The sequence below is a fragment of the Syngnathus floridae genome, chromosome 6 (genome assembly GCF_059516105.1).
Source record: "Syngnathus floridae isolate MCC-2025c chromosome 6, RoL_Sflo_1.0, whole genome shotgun sequence".
In the NCBI taxonomy this organism is placed as follows: domain Eukaryota; kingdom Metazoa; phylum Chordata; class Actinopteri; order Syngnathiformes; family Syngnathidae; genus Syngnathus; species Syngnathus floridae.
In genome coordinates, this window is record NC_142418.1 from 5,373,424 (window position 1) to 5,387,502 (window position 14,079).

Here is a 14,079-nt window from a genome sequence, read left to right on the forward strand (position 1 = left end):
TTCCAGTGATGATGATTCATAACTGTAAAGCACTGGAATAATGACCCTCTTGTATGCTTTGGAAGACATCCGAGGCAAAAACAAACCTCAATCAAACTTTATGTACGCATTCATACTCCACTAATACTGTTCACAACACTGTTGTATTTGTTTTAATAATCTCAAGCAAATGGGTTCATTTGCACAGTTTTGTGGAAAATATTTCTCTCCAAAGTGAGAGAGTATCTGAAACATTGATCAGTTGGAAATGGTCATTGCAGGGGTTACAGGAGGTCATTTGGAAATGGTCATTCAACAGGTTACAGGAGGTCATTTGTATTGTGCCTCTTAGGTTCATCCAGAAATTTCCCCTAAAAGCCAAATCTCATTACATTTTTGTTAGTATAGTTTCATTCAAATACGCAATTGTCATACCAATGATGTTCAAACACAAAGTGTAAAATTAAACCCCTGTCCAGGCATCTCTTGGAAAGAATGGTCTCGCATTCAGTAGGTTTTTGTTGATCAGCCATAGATCAATGCTAACATTTGAGTTACTTCCACAAATGACTTATTGCTCTCACAAATCATTACATAATTGTCATCAAACGCTTATCTTGTTGTGCTTTCTTGCATAAGTGTTAGACAATGAGTCACTGATAAGATGAGGGAATCATAGTTGTAAACATGATGATGCTGCCACGTTTCTGCAACATGCTCCTGGGGTAGCTACAGTTCACGTGATAATAATGGCTTCTAGAAATTAGGGGACACTCATTGCTCAAAATGTTGGACTCATGAGGACTAACCCATCAAATATATTGGATCAGAGGCACAAGCTAACCCCAATTTTACATGAGTTTGAATGTGACTGGTTAATTTTGAACACAGTTAATAGAGGGTGTGTACACTTGTGCAAGCACATTATCTCGATTGTTGTTTGGAAGGGAGAAGAACAACTTGTTTGGTTAGTTATGATTGTTGTAGGACACATACATTACCCTCTGTCATGTTTAGAACGGTGAAGATGCGTTTTTAGCTTTTAATACATTATTTTTTCTCTAAATAAAATAGAACAAAAAAATAATAATAATAGGAAAATTCAGCCCACTGCGATAGGACAATTTGCTAAACTATTGTCTGCCGCAATTCTGATAGGATAGCTACGCCCCTGATTTCAATTGTTGTAATTTTACCGAAACAAAATTGGGTCAGTACTTTTACTAGTCTTTTTAACAGATTTACATCTACGCAAGTAGCTGTGTTTTTGCCAATGCTGCTGAGGACACGATCGATTCATTTATTCATCATACTGAAACACAGCGCCACACAACTAGAAAAGTAGAAACGCCCTTTATTAGGTTTCCCAGGCACCTCGAATGCGACACCTGACTGCCACTCAGTCACAAGTTTGTCGTGAAGTTCAACAGCGTCATTTGGGGCGTCTCTCCACCAGGGGGCGCATCCTGGGAGAGCCTCCCTTCCAAGCCCATCCAAGCAACTTCTCCCGCACCATGAGCTGATTTGGTCCGGGACAGACGAGGGAAGATGGCGGCCACTGACCAGTCCCGGTCCGAAGCTGCCAAACAGCGACGGCAAGATCAGCTGCAGCGATGGCTGGGCTCGGAGACGGACCAGACGGAGTCGGAAGCTCGGGATACCGCGAGCAGCTCGGGGACACGTCGGGCGCGGGTCCGCTTCGCCCAGGGAGCCGTGTTTATGGCCGCCTGCTCCGCCGGGGACCGGGAGGAGGTGGCGGCGCTCCTCCGCCAGGGAGCTGACATCAACCACGCCAACGTAGACGGGCTGACAGCACTCCACCAGGTCGGTCGAGTCACTCTGGAAACTTTGAACGGAGCATTTAAGTAGAAAAACAACGTTTAAAGCGCGCGCGCGTGTGTGTGTGTGTGAGGGGGGGGGGGGGTAGTGTAAAGCGGGGCTAATCGAAACATTTCCGTTAGCCGCTAGTGGCGCATAAACTTCAGTCCATCACTTTGTTCCATTTTGGTTGTGTTTAAAAAAATACTAAAACAAAACTCGTCATTAGCAGCGCCATATGTATTTTTTGCTTGGCCACTTTGTCTCACGGTGACGCCTCGAACGACTTGAACGTCACGTTTATAGCAAACATGACAAGTTCCTAATGGAGTTTGTTGGCTGATTGGATTCAGTGGCCTGTTTCATCAGCTAACTCAAATTTTCTTAACACTGTTCGCAACGAAATGTGAGAAAACTCCGCATTTATGTGCACTAGCAATGACGATGGCAGCAAAGACATTTCATTGTTTTGTCTGTCACTCTTCATCACTATTAGAACGGATACACATTTGTGTAACACATTTCAGACCCTTTAGGTTAAATTGAATTAAATTCTTCTCTGGTTTGGAATCAAAACACCAGAATCTCTTTTTTGCAATACAATATAGGCATCTAAAATTGTGCTCCTCTGTTCTTGAGGCACTCTGAAAATCCTCACTGTCACACAAGCCCCTCAGTGATGCATCGTTTCCCCTATTACTGCCATGCATCATTTCACAAACGCACATTCGCCTTATAAAGTCCCCACACAAGCGTAAAGTTAGCTGTAAAGTTTATGTGTCTGCATACTCGAAAAGATTGTTCTGGCCTGTGTGGACCCGCTGATGTCATGCTCGGAATTCAAAGCGGTGTTCCTGCCTCCTGATTGACTTGTATGGTGGAGTTTGTGTGTGCCAACAATATTCCGCAAACGTGCCCTCTTTTGGTTGAGTCACACGCGTCACCCAGTGTGGTCCCCTCCGCTGCCTCCATCCCTTTCACCAAGTGTTGCTCATCAGTTGCCGAGCGACCGGAATTAAATATAGTCGCGCACACTCCAAACTTTCCGTCCCCTTCATCCAAAGCCTTTATGTCTTCTCCGCCATTCCTCTTTCCTCTGCCACCCCCGCCTCCGCCTTCTTCTCCCCCCGCTCCCCAATTCCCCATAGAGGGGACTTTTGGGAGTTCAAGATGAGGAAATGGAAAACTTTTGCTCCAACAGCAGGAGCTGCTGTTGTCCAAGGCGCGTTCCACAATGACTCACTTGATGAACGAGGGAAGGAGTCTGCTGGGAGGCTGCGCGTTGCCCCCCTCGTAATGCACAAGGGTGCCCACAAGTACCCTCTGTTCATTTATCCAGCCTGATTACTCACACGGCCGCCCATCTGGAGCTCTTTTTATTTGATACAGAGAACTGGCGGGCTTGATTGGAAGTATAAATTAGGACGAAGGCTTGCGACAGCTTTGTGATTTAGTCTAAAAGCAAAGCTTCTTATGTGGCTTAACCCGATGGACAAGATTCATCGTGGCTGCGGTGAGAAGCTACTAAAGAGCAACAGTGGAACAGCGGGGGGTGCTCACGTCCAGTGATTCTCCAAATGTGGGTCGCTGACAGATGTGACATTTAGTTAAACTTGTTAAAACACATTCTATAAAGCAATTTATTGGCTTCAACATCTCATTGTCATGTAAACCACTTATCAAATCACAAAGGCTGTTCACGACTTGCCAGGGCGACAACACGGCTTTCGAATGACCGCTTTTAGACTCATTTTGGCCTATTGCCTCGTGCTTTTTGAGGGCTGACAACACATGGAGTCAACTAAAACTCAAGACTGCCAGCCACTGAAGCCAGACTGCATGGATTGTCGCCATTGTTACATGACTCAGATTTGTGAAATGCTGACAGAATGTTACGTGGCAAAAAAAAAAAGTAAATCCCATCAAACGCATTCAACAGATGTTGAGACACTTTATTCTAATCAATGGAATTGCAATTCAGTGACGACATTTCCTCTGTTATTGACCCTTTGGGCAGTCAAAATGTGCAAAAGCGTTTCCAGACGATTTTTGGTTCGAGGCCAGGCATTTGGATTTGTAAAGCACATTTCAGATACAAGACAATTCAAGGTGCTATAAAAAAATAAAAGATTGTAGAACGGGGCTTTTCAAAAAAAAAAAAAAAGACAGGAATTAAAGGTCTAAACGTCTAATGAACATTAAAACCTTACGTTTGGAACATGAATTTTATGTCGTTCGATATGATGGCAAAAAAATCTAAAAATAAACAAAAAAAAGAGCAGATATAAATATGGCGTGTGAAAAGTTAGAGTGCAATGTGATCTTAAATCTGATTTCCAGCAACTAATAGAAAACTCTCAAACGTTAGAGCAACTTGTCACCAACAAATTGATTTTTACAGTAGATTGAATGCATCTACTGTTTTTCAAGTTCAAGTGACAAGTAACATGGCAGTTTAAAGTCTCAACCGTATGAAGTTCTTCATTGTGTTGAGCTCAGGAAAAACAGTGACATCGATTTGCATAATCACTCGTGCCACATGCTCTTTTGCAATGCACTCGAGGCCTTTTTGCAGCTCACTTTTCCGGAAGTAGACAGTTTGTGTTGAAAGATGATTTTCATAGATTGCTGTTCCTTTTTGTTTTCTAACAACAAAGCAAAATGTCCTCTTGACCAACACGCGCTGACACGTTCTTCCTAATGAAGCATTTTGTGTCTGTTTGCCCCTCTGGCAGGCCTGTATCGACGAGAACGCAGAGATGGTTCAGTTTCTGGTGGAGAGCGGAAGCAACGTCAACACGGGCGACAATGAGGGCTGGACCCCCCTGCACGCCGCGGCATCTTGTGGCTTCATCCAGATCGCCAAGTGAGCTCTGGAACCATTTTAGTCGGTCCACGTCAGCGTGGAGGACTTCCTTTCCAGGCAATCGGTCCTGATGAGCTCCACACATGGGTTTGTGTGTCTCCTTGAAGGTACTTGATAGAACACGGTGCCCACGTCGGAGCGGTGAACAGCGAAGGGGAACTTCCTCTCGATGTGGCCACGGAGGATCCCATGGAGAGACTGCTGAAAGCAGAAATCAAAAAACAAGGTGATGTGCTGACATAATACCGTATTGTTGTGAAGACATAAAAATCATAAAAGCTTTTTGACATTGATATCCAAAATATTTGATGTGTGACGTGTTGAAGTTTTGTGCCAGTCTACAAATTGTGTGATGGCTTGCATCTGAGTGCTGTTAATTTTTCATGGAATATAAAATGGTGGCGGGTACATTTGGGATTGATTTGCCCTGCTTAAGAATCCATTCAGACTACAAAAAGTAGAAGATGGCAGTTCATATTTTGAGGGAGTTGTCACTCTATCCAGATGCTAACTGTTGACAGCACAACTACTCAATACCAGTTGAACTGAGCAGCATTTAGCCAGGAGTTTCTGTCATAACTAGCCTCGATGTTATTTCATAATACATATATGTATTATTATTTGGGTCATAGCAGTGCAGTTTGTAAAGACTTGCCTGTCAGTCTGAATGTTGGACTGCTGTTGTGGGCCAGAAATAGAAATTAAGTCTGGCTATTGTGAAAAAAAGTTGTTTTTATGACTTATCTGGGGTGTGACAGCAGGCGCTGTTACTTTATTTGTCCCCTGCTGACACAGCCACAGACAAGGGAATTGGTTTTGCGTGGTGTGATACATCTTGTCAGTAAATACAACACAGAATTTCCCGTCAGGACATCAAAATTTGCTAGAGTCAATTTTCTGCAAGTTGAAATAGTCTGGTTTGAAATGAATGGACTTGGTCAACGCTTGAATTTAATTGCGCGCTCGTGTTCACGTTACAGGAATTGATGTGGACCAGGCCCGAAAAGAAGAAGAGCGTATCATGCTTCAGGATGCCAAGGCCATGCGAGACGGTGGCGACACTCTGACCCCTCACCCAAACACCAAGGCAACAGCTCTGCATGTTGCGGCGGCCAAAGGCTACATCCAAGTTTTAAAGTGAGAATCTGATTGTGCCGCTCAAAACATATTTTTTGCCCCACCGAGTTCTTCATGTGGTTTTTGTCTCACGTGGACCAGGGTGCTGTTACAATGTGGGGTGGATGCGGACTGCCGGGATGTGGATGGCTGGACGCCGCTCCATGCAGCAGCTCACTGGGGTCAGGAGGAGGTGTGCACGCTGCTTGCCGACCACATGTGCGACATGACTGCCGTCAACAACGTGGTGAGCAGTTTACAAACAATCCCACTCGCCATTAACCGCGTGATGTGCTTAGCCTTTGCTGAGGATCCACCCCGCGCTGTGAATGTCCTTGTAGGGCCAAACACCTTTAGATGTTGCTGATGAGAACCTCGTGGACACACTGGAGGAGCTGCAGAAGAAACAGAATGCTGTGAGTGTGCCCGCGCGCAGGCGACACAACTCTTATTCTGTCAGATGAAACTGATATGACCGATAATGCGAGAGCTCTGAATGTCCTCTTGTGTTTATGTGTGTTTATATTCCTCTTCAGCTACGCAGCGAGAAAGAGAAGCAGACTCCTGTCATCGAGACCAGCCTGCAAATCTCCACTGTACCCGTACGCACACGCAGGTCAGTGCCAATTGTCTGTCAGCTTGTCGCCGCGGCGTTATGCGGGCAACGGCCCTAAGATGAACCCGAGTAACGAATGGCGTTCTCATCGGCCTCCAGTGTAGGTCCGCTTGCACAAGTAATGAGATCCACTACAAGAGTTGTAGCAGAAAGAATGTTTCTACCAATCGATATGTTTTGATTGATTGGGTATTGATCTAGCAATATGTGCATATGATTCCTGTGTGCAAACCAAAACGTCACAGACCGAGGTAACATCACTCATTGATATGAATGGGAATGCGGTTAATCCATTCTAGTCCTACACCAGTTATACTTGCCTCTTTTTTTTTTTTCATTCAAATAAAATCTCTACAGCATAGGAATAAATTGGGATGCACTTAATTATGACTTTATACCGCTGTGTTTACTGACCAAGCTTTCACATTGTAGTGTGGCTGTTTAGTTTCACGTCCTGCATCCACTAAAGGAGGATTTTTGTTTTCCTCTTGTCTCTTTTTTGTGTGCACCAATATTAAGCGTATTTTTGGGGGCTGAGAAAAGCGCTGAACAAAATTAAACATGACCCACATCAGACCATAATAAAGGAGGATTAAGGCCACATACAAAAGGCTGACCTACATTGGATTAGCATATTTAATAAACAAATGATGACGAACATTAAAATTGGATGGCAACTGATGTTGGGTTCACTCAGATTTGAGCGACTTTTCGAGCACAGCCAGCTTTCTAAATTACAAGACTACTGCGGGTTTGTTTTAACACTTCAAACTTGATAAGTGCTATGATTTGTCATCACTGGCTGACGTATGTGGCACGGCATCTTCCCATATTTATCGTATCATATTTCATGTGAACGTGAACATGCACACAAGCCTAGCTTGACTTAGTGCTAACCACAGTTGTAACAGTGCTTTACCATGAAGGTGTTTAGCTGAGTCAGCTCAGATCTCGTGAACAGGTTGAACTTGCTTTGTCGTGCGGGCCTCTCAAAGTCATCCAACTCACGACCTGCATGCAGTGCATCGGGAACGTTTTCACAGCGTCTCACTTTTTGGAATATGTTGATCCTTTAGTTGCTTGTTCCAGTGTGTGTTTACTATCGTGTTGATTTTCATATTGGCATAAAATGTCTCCATATGATTACAAATATAAACTGCAATGTCTGTCACTGGATTTGGGCAAATTATTTGCTTCTACAGTACCTAGTGCTACTAGACTACTCTCGTCAGTCTTTACAAGTAAAGTTATCAATGTTGAACAAGATTTTGTTGAATAAGAATTGCAGATATTGTCCAGGAGGTGTACTTGTGGTCGCCGAGTGACGTTACATTTTGCGGTTAACCGACTTAAGTCTCCACATGTTGATTGGTGTGTGTGTGTAGGTGTGTGTGTGTGTGTGTGCTCCTTGTAATTGGCCGCACATGCAATTGATTAGCCGTCTGCATGCCACCTGTGTCTCCACTCGCTCAGGACTTCAATCTCGCGCATGAGCAGCAAGGAAAAAATCGGCCTCCATGAGCGCGAGAAGCACCCGCCGCCTGCCTTGCGGTGCAGCCCCGCCGAGGACGAGGAAGAAGAAGGCCAGACCTCACGCGGCCAGTTGCAAAGTCAACCCAAAGCCTCCAGCAGCTCCAGCTCGGAGGAGGAGAGCGAATCGGAGAGCGACGCAGAGTCTGGTGAGAAAAAGTGGGGGGAATTGTTTCGCATGGGATTTGGATCATCCCTGACTTTTTTTTTGCTCGACCGCAGAGAAAGCAAAAAAACGAGAGATTATAAACAACTTGAACAACAAACGTAACACCGGCGGCCTCCTTCCTACCTCCATGCCTGCAGGCACCGCTGCAAACCAAGTCAAAAAGGTAAAGTCATTTATATTCTGTGTAATTTGCACGGATAAGGGAAATGATCCTTGTAAAGCTCACAGCATTTGTGGTTGGCATTTTTGGTTCACCACCAGTGGTCCAAGTTTGGCTTTAATTTCATGAAAACAAGGACTCAAATAGACTGAATTGAAAGTAACCCTCAACCAAGCATTTTTTTTTTTTTTTCTTTCTTTCAGATTTCAAAATGTTTTGCTGCATACAGAAACAACATTTTGTGTTCCCTGTAATGGTTCATGTCCTACTGATTACCAGGAACCGGGCAAACCCGTAGCCACTGAGGCCCCAGGGTCGTGGAGAACATCACTGAGGAAGGCAGGCAGCTCGGTGACTCTGGGCTCAGCTGGATTGTCGGACTCCATCCCGGACCAAAACAAGCCTCCAGAGTCAGGCCTGGGGATGACCCGCTCGGCCTCCAGTCCTCGTCTGAGCTCCGAGACGGATCCCAAGGTACCAAACCCAGACTCTGTCTTTTTCCATCTATGCACTCTGATCTCATTCTGTGAATGCATCATCTGGTCTTCACAGGAACCAAGACTTGCCCGGGTTCCTCCTATTCCCACAAGGAGACTCTTTAGTATTCCAGATAGTAGTTCGGACAACTCCAACAGGTAACTGTTTTCACGCTTACCTGCATTAGTGACCAGCATGCTTTTCTCACCGCGTTCACCTCGTCCCTGTCAGTTGGCTGAGTCGTAGCTCGTCCTACACCCGTCGCCTTCACAGCCAATCAGGGAATGATCTCACTAGCTTCAACCCCTGTTTGCCTCGCAGGTTGGTCACGAACACCCACCTTGTGTTTGTGTGCACTGTTTGTGCTTATTTTGTAAGTGTTGCATCTTATTGTGGGCTGCACTGAAGAGGTCTTACTATTATTTATTTTTTTGACAGCTCTTCTTATGGAAGGAGACTTGATGAAGCCAGTGTGAACTCAGGTAGTACAGGAACAAGCACATCTGGACTCAGTCGCCTTAACAGTGCTTTGGCACAGAGGTGTGTATTCACTCTTTATTAGGACACTTCAATTCCCACCCAGAAATCGATGCATCTTTCAGTCCTTTTTATTTTCGACTGAAAACATTAGCGGTAGTCTTTGTGGTGTAAGCTGAATTTACCCCCCCCCCCCCCCCCCCCACCCTCTCTTGAGGTGCTCAGAAAATAATTGGACTGACACTCGTAACTATTAAACCCATGTGTGTGATCAATTGATCACTGTGATTGTGATGTGAAACAGAACAAGAGCCAATTTAGAAGCCACCTGAAGCATGTGCTGTCGCCACACACAGAGAGAAACAATGAATAGTGGTGAATGTTTCATCTTTTAACTCATTTGCCACAATTTAAAAAAAGGCCATTTTCAATCGTGATATACAGAAGTCACGACACAAGCTAACAACAACCAGTTAGCTACTTTAATTTCTTGTACCCAACCTCCCCCAGTGGTACAGATGCCCTGTGGTATCATGCTGCCTCCCAAAGGTCAGTCTGGGTATTGCGACATTGCACAATGTGTGTGCATGGTGACTGATGACGATCTTCAGTGCAACACAAATTAGGGCAGTAAGCATTGTGATTTTTTTTTTTTTTTTTAAGGGTTGTTATTGTAAACAATAATCACTCAAAATTCAAGATAGTTTTGTGTGTACGAGTACTGTGATTTTTATATCTGAAATGACCTTATAATTGGGATTTACAGCACCACCTGTTTTATTGTGCTTGAGTCATGTGTATATAGGATCACAGTTGGACTAAGCTCAAATCCTCTACCTCATCATGATATCTTAACGTTTTTATTATATTTAGACTTCCTCAAGAACAGACGAAGAAGGATCTGTCAACGTTGGACACCAGTTCCAACTCTCAGAACACAACCGGCCCTGAATCAGAGACCAAGCAGCGGCGCAAGTGAGTCACCACACTAATCTCAGTCATAATGTTCTCTGTGTTATGTTGACCTTTTAACTTGATTTTGCCATATTTAGGTCCTACCTGACACCAGTTCGGGATGAAGAGGCAGAGGCACAGAGAAAAGCTCGCTCGCGGCACGCGCGCCAGTCTCGTCGCTCTACTCAGGTACGATGCGGCTCAAGAGTTGACAGGCTGCATGACGGCTGTGGAGTCTTATGCAAATGTCGCGCTGTGATTGAAAGGGGGTGACGCTGACAGATCTGCAGGAAGCTGAGAAGACAATGAAGACCATGAAGCAAGACAACAAAACAAGAGAAAAGGAGGAGGATGAGAAGGAAAAAGAGAAAGAAGCAAAGTCTAAGAAGGGAGAGGAAGGGGTAAGCTGCTTTTCTTGTTGCAGGCTTGCGTATGATGCTGCTTTTCGTGTCATCATATGAGCTTATAATGCCATTAAAATTTCAAATCTGCAGGAGGTGAGCTGGAGGTCTCGAATAGCAAGCCTCCAGAAGTCCGACCTGCTGGGACTCACGCAGCCCGCCGGCACCCCGCGGCCTCAGACCACCGATGGGAGAAGTAGATGTCTCCACTTATCTTTCCTAACAGCTCAAATTGCTGCTGGTCTTTTTTTTTTTTTTTTTTTTTTTTTTGTCTAACCAAAATGAAGCCAAATTTTTTTTCCACCTCTTATCTGCAGCCTTTGCGGTTTCAAAATTGCAATCTTCTACATTGCGATGTCAAATTGAATTTGATTAATTGGTCAGCTCCATAAAGTCGTTTTCTTTAAACAACTGGCTTTTTTCCAGCGACTGAGGCTACCGCCGGGGAAAGCGAGACAGAGCGATGGGCCCAGGAGCGCAGGGAGAGGAGACAAGCCCGAGCCAGGAGGAAGGCCCAGAAGAGCGGGGAGGTATATTTAGTTCTGGATAGAATAGAATAGATAAAAACACCTGGGGGAGGCTTTACTGAAAAACACTGTCTCATCTCAAGCTTGATGACAATGATCCCAGCGGGGAGGAAGAATTCTCAAGCAGCCGGCTGAATCTGCAGGTGCGTGTGCTTTATTTCCCGACTCGACGGAGCCGTAACCAAAGACGGCGCTCATAACTTGTCGACCTGTCTCCTCTGTTTACAGTCAGACCAGCTCTTGGGTTCCAGGTATGACTCATACTTTTGACATGTTTCCTCCTTCTGTCACCACTACAATAGATGCGTCTCTGAATTTCATGCAGGTCCAGTGCGCATTGCAATGAGGGCGGCGAGAGCAAGGATTTCAAAAAGGTAAGCAGACAAGTTATTTTTTTGTCTCACGCTTTTTCATGTTTGTTATAAATATGTCTCGTTTGCTTACGGTCGCAGCTTTTTGAGGAGGTGACCAGAGAAAACAGCCAGCTGCAGTCTCAGCTGCAGGACACACAGAGGATTGTCAGTCAGACCAGGCTGGATCTCGAAAAGGCCACGCAGGTGCAAATGCACAAAATGCACACCCACGCGGTTTAAATACAATCTGTCTCTCAAATCAAAAATCCGCTTTTGGTCTTACTAGTTTGTTACAATGCTAAGTCGCTACATGCATTTCAACAGAATTGTTTTGATATATTTCATGCATGTGAATTCCTCAATTAATCTGATCAGTGCAGTGATACCATTGTGCTCTGGCTTTTTTTCCGTTCCAGAGACAAGAGCGCTTGACTGACTGTTCAGCCCTGTTGGACCTCGAGAGAAAGGTAAAAGCGTCTTCATTATTTTGCGTCCTTCCTCTGCCTCACTACTGCCACTCGCACGATTGACCGCCACCTCTCCCAAAACCACTTTGCATCACTCGCTCCCACTCAACTTTCACACTCCCTCATCACTTCCACTCCCTACGTGTTTCCTCAACACTGTAGGACCGCAGGATGCTGGAGCGGCGAATGGCAGAGCTGGAGGAGGAGCATAAGGTGAGCACTAGTGTGCGCTTTGCATGTCGCCACTTGGTTAGCTTTGCTTTTAGCGTGTGCCATTTGGTACCTGACTGGAAGAGCCCAAGTGTAGTTGAGATCCATCCTGAACTTTCACCCAAAAGCTGAAAAGTCTGACTTCTTGATTTAACAATTGTGTCGTCCCAACCATCAGGTTCTAGTTGACCTGAGAGCAGACAACCAGCGACTTAAAGATGAGAACGGAGCCTTGATCCGCGTCATCAGCAAACTTTCCAAATAGACGGGACGAGCCGCAGAAAGCGGGGACTCTTCTTCTCCTCTGCCTCCTTCCTTCCTTCAATTCCTCCACACACATTCCTCCCAAAGCCAAAGAGCAAGAGAAGGGGGGGGCAGCCAAATGTTGACTTGGCTTGTGATGCCTTTCAAACAGCTGGAGTGGCTTTTGTGTGCCTTGTTGTGTCTGTCACAGGAAGAAGCGTTTTGGCTTGATTGACCGGTCAGGCCAAAATCTTCATGTTAAAGCGCACGTGCACGCGCTTAAGTGCGCGCTCTTATACATCTTAGATGGTGCATGAGGCCAATTGGTCTTGAATCTCCCACTTGGTATTTAATTTTTTTGTGAACACATTTGCGTCACACATTCACAAGTTTTATCTTGCTGGCCGTCCTGATTTCGTGTTAACAAGCAGGAAAGGGTTTTTTTTTTGTTTTTTTTTATTATTATTATATATCAAGATTCAGCCAAAAGCGGTCGTCTCACTACATGCAAGTGTTTGAACCCACCTACCTCTCCACCTGTGCACCCTCCCTTGCCCCAAATTATTTTTACATTTTTTTGACCACCCACACACACTCCATGCTCATAAATGAAAAGACCACCGAACCAGGTCATGGCACTTTACTCTCTGTAAAGCAATGGAAAAAAAAAAAACTAAATTGCTGTTCAGTTGAAGCCTGTTAAGCTATGAATGTTTTTTTTTTTTTTATCATTGATAAAAATAAATGTCATAGTTTTTCATTGTAAATTTCTCTTTTCAAGGGGAACACAGTTTTGTATATTACATGTGTATAAATATTAGTCGACTAATACCCTTTTTGAAGTCAACTGCCATGTAGCCTTCCTTCACATGTTGGCTTTCTAATATATTAAAATGGATGTCTGCACCTGAAAAGAAATATAGTGCTTGATTGAAATGTGGATTGAAAATACTACAGAAATGCGATGGAATTTAGTAATTATATTGCCGACGCTCTCTGCGTTGTTCTGAACATGAGGCTTGGTGTCATCAATGCTTGGTTACATGAAGATCTGTCAGTTTTGATCTCACATGAGAGCAAACTAACAGACCACTGTCCTCCAGGCTAGACAACAAGCAGAGCTCCTAATAAGGAAGGAGCTCACTGTAAATATCCCGAAGGTCTGCGAAAGGCAGGGGAGCAGGGAGGAAGAGGGAAGCGGATGGATCGTGGCCTTATATGGACAAAGCACTGCTTTTCCCAGGGTTTGTGCTGCTGACCTTCCCTCCGGCTTGATGCCAGATGCTGCATAAGCAGCTCCTTGGCGCCTCCAAGAGAGGCAAAGTGGTAGTTGCTCAGGTCGATCGGTTGATGTCGGTGTGTGCCTTTTTTTTTAATGCTCTTATGCACAAATAAGTCACAGTTGGTTGAACTTTTTGCGTGTTATTTCTCTAAGCCTCACGGTCACTGATAAAGTGGAATTTCTTCCAGGTCATTTCCCATGCACTGGGTTCAGCAAAAAAAAAAAAAGTTTTGGTAAAACTGAGGATGGATTGTTGATCATATGATTAAACTCATTCTCCGATCTCAACACAAACCTATTATATAGTGGTAAAAGCCACATAAAATGACTGATTATCTTAAATTAGCTCCCAAAGATGCTCCATAGTCATGAAACTCCAAAAACGATGCATTCAAGAGGTAAATGGTGGGCTATCGAGTCTCTCCCTGCATCGC

At 44.6% G+C, this 14,079-nt stretch overlaps 1 protein-coding gene and 1 long non-coding RNA gene across 4 annotated transcripts; one reads left to right on the top strand and one right to left on the bottom strand.

Moving 5' to 3' along the window:
* Positions 1-1,317: 1,317 nt before the first annotated feature.
* On the bottom strand, positions 1,318-3,030 carry LOC148396040 (uncharacterized). The gene is made up of 2 exons (XR_015859072.1): positions 2,587-3,030; positions 1,318-1,825 (listed from the first exon to the last, which is right to left on the bottom strand). It is a non-coding gene; the product is annotated as an uncharacterized LOC148396040 (long non-coding RNA).
* On the top strand, positions 1,406-13,281 carry LOC148396041 (protein phosphatase 1 regulatory subunit 12A). Of its 3 annotated transcripts, XM_088378858.1 has the most exons (25): positions 1,407-1,803; positions 4,533-4,663; positions 4,771-4,889; positions 5,644-5,800; positions 5,882-6,026; positions 6,121-6,195; positions 6,316-6,395; positions 7,869-8,074; positions 8,148-8,257; positions 8,534-8,728; positions 8,807-8,889; positions 8,963-9,052; positions 9,170-9,271; positions 10,082-10,183; positions 10,261-10,351; positions 10,429-10,563; positions 10,657-10,759; positions 10,990-11,093; positions 11,174-11,233; positions 11,319-11,341; positions 11,416-11,464; positions 11,543-11,647; positions 11,860-11,910; positions 12,073-12,123; positions 12,299-13,281. In XM_088378858.1, exons 1-25 carry the CDS (start codon positions 1,528-1,530, stop codon positions 12,383-12,385), a joined length of 2,730 nt encoding a protein of 909 aa, XP_088234984.1. In that variant the 5' UTR covers positions 1,407-1,527; the 3' UTR covers positions 12,386-13,281. The 3 variants fall into 3 exon arrangements, with proteins under 3 accessions (XP_088234985.1, XP_088234986.1, XP_088234984.1); XM_088378859.1 differs by lacking the exon at positions 12,073-12,123 and having other exon boundaries at positions 1,406-1,803; XM_088378860.1 differs by lacking the exon at positions 8,963-9,052 and having other exon boundaries at positions 1,406-1,803.
* The last annotated feature ends 798 nt before the right edge of the window (positions 13,282-14,079 follow it).

Excerpts from the sequence above, each read along its gene's own strand:
- LOC148396041 (XM_088378858.1), top strand. The coding sequence starts at position 1,528 with ATGGCGGCCACTGACCAGTCCCGGTCCGAAGCTGCCAAACAGCGACGG. Across the intron at positions 10,184-10,260 it reads GAGACCAAGCAGCGGCGCAA|GTCCTACCTGACACCAGTTC; the intron begins GTGAGTCACCAC and ends TGCCATATTTAG. Across the intron at positions 10,760-10,989 it reads TCAGACCACCGATGGGAGAA|CGACTGAGGCTACCGCCGGG; the intron begins GTAGATGTCTCC and ends GCTTTTTTCCAG.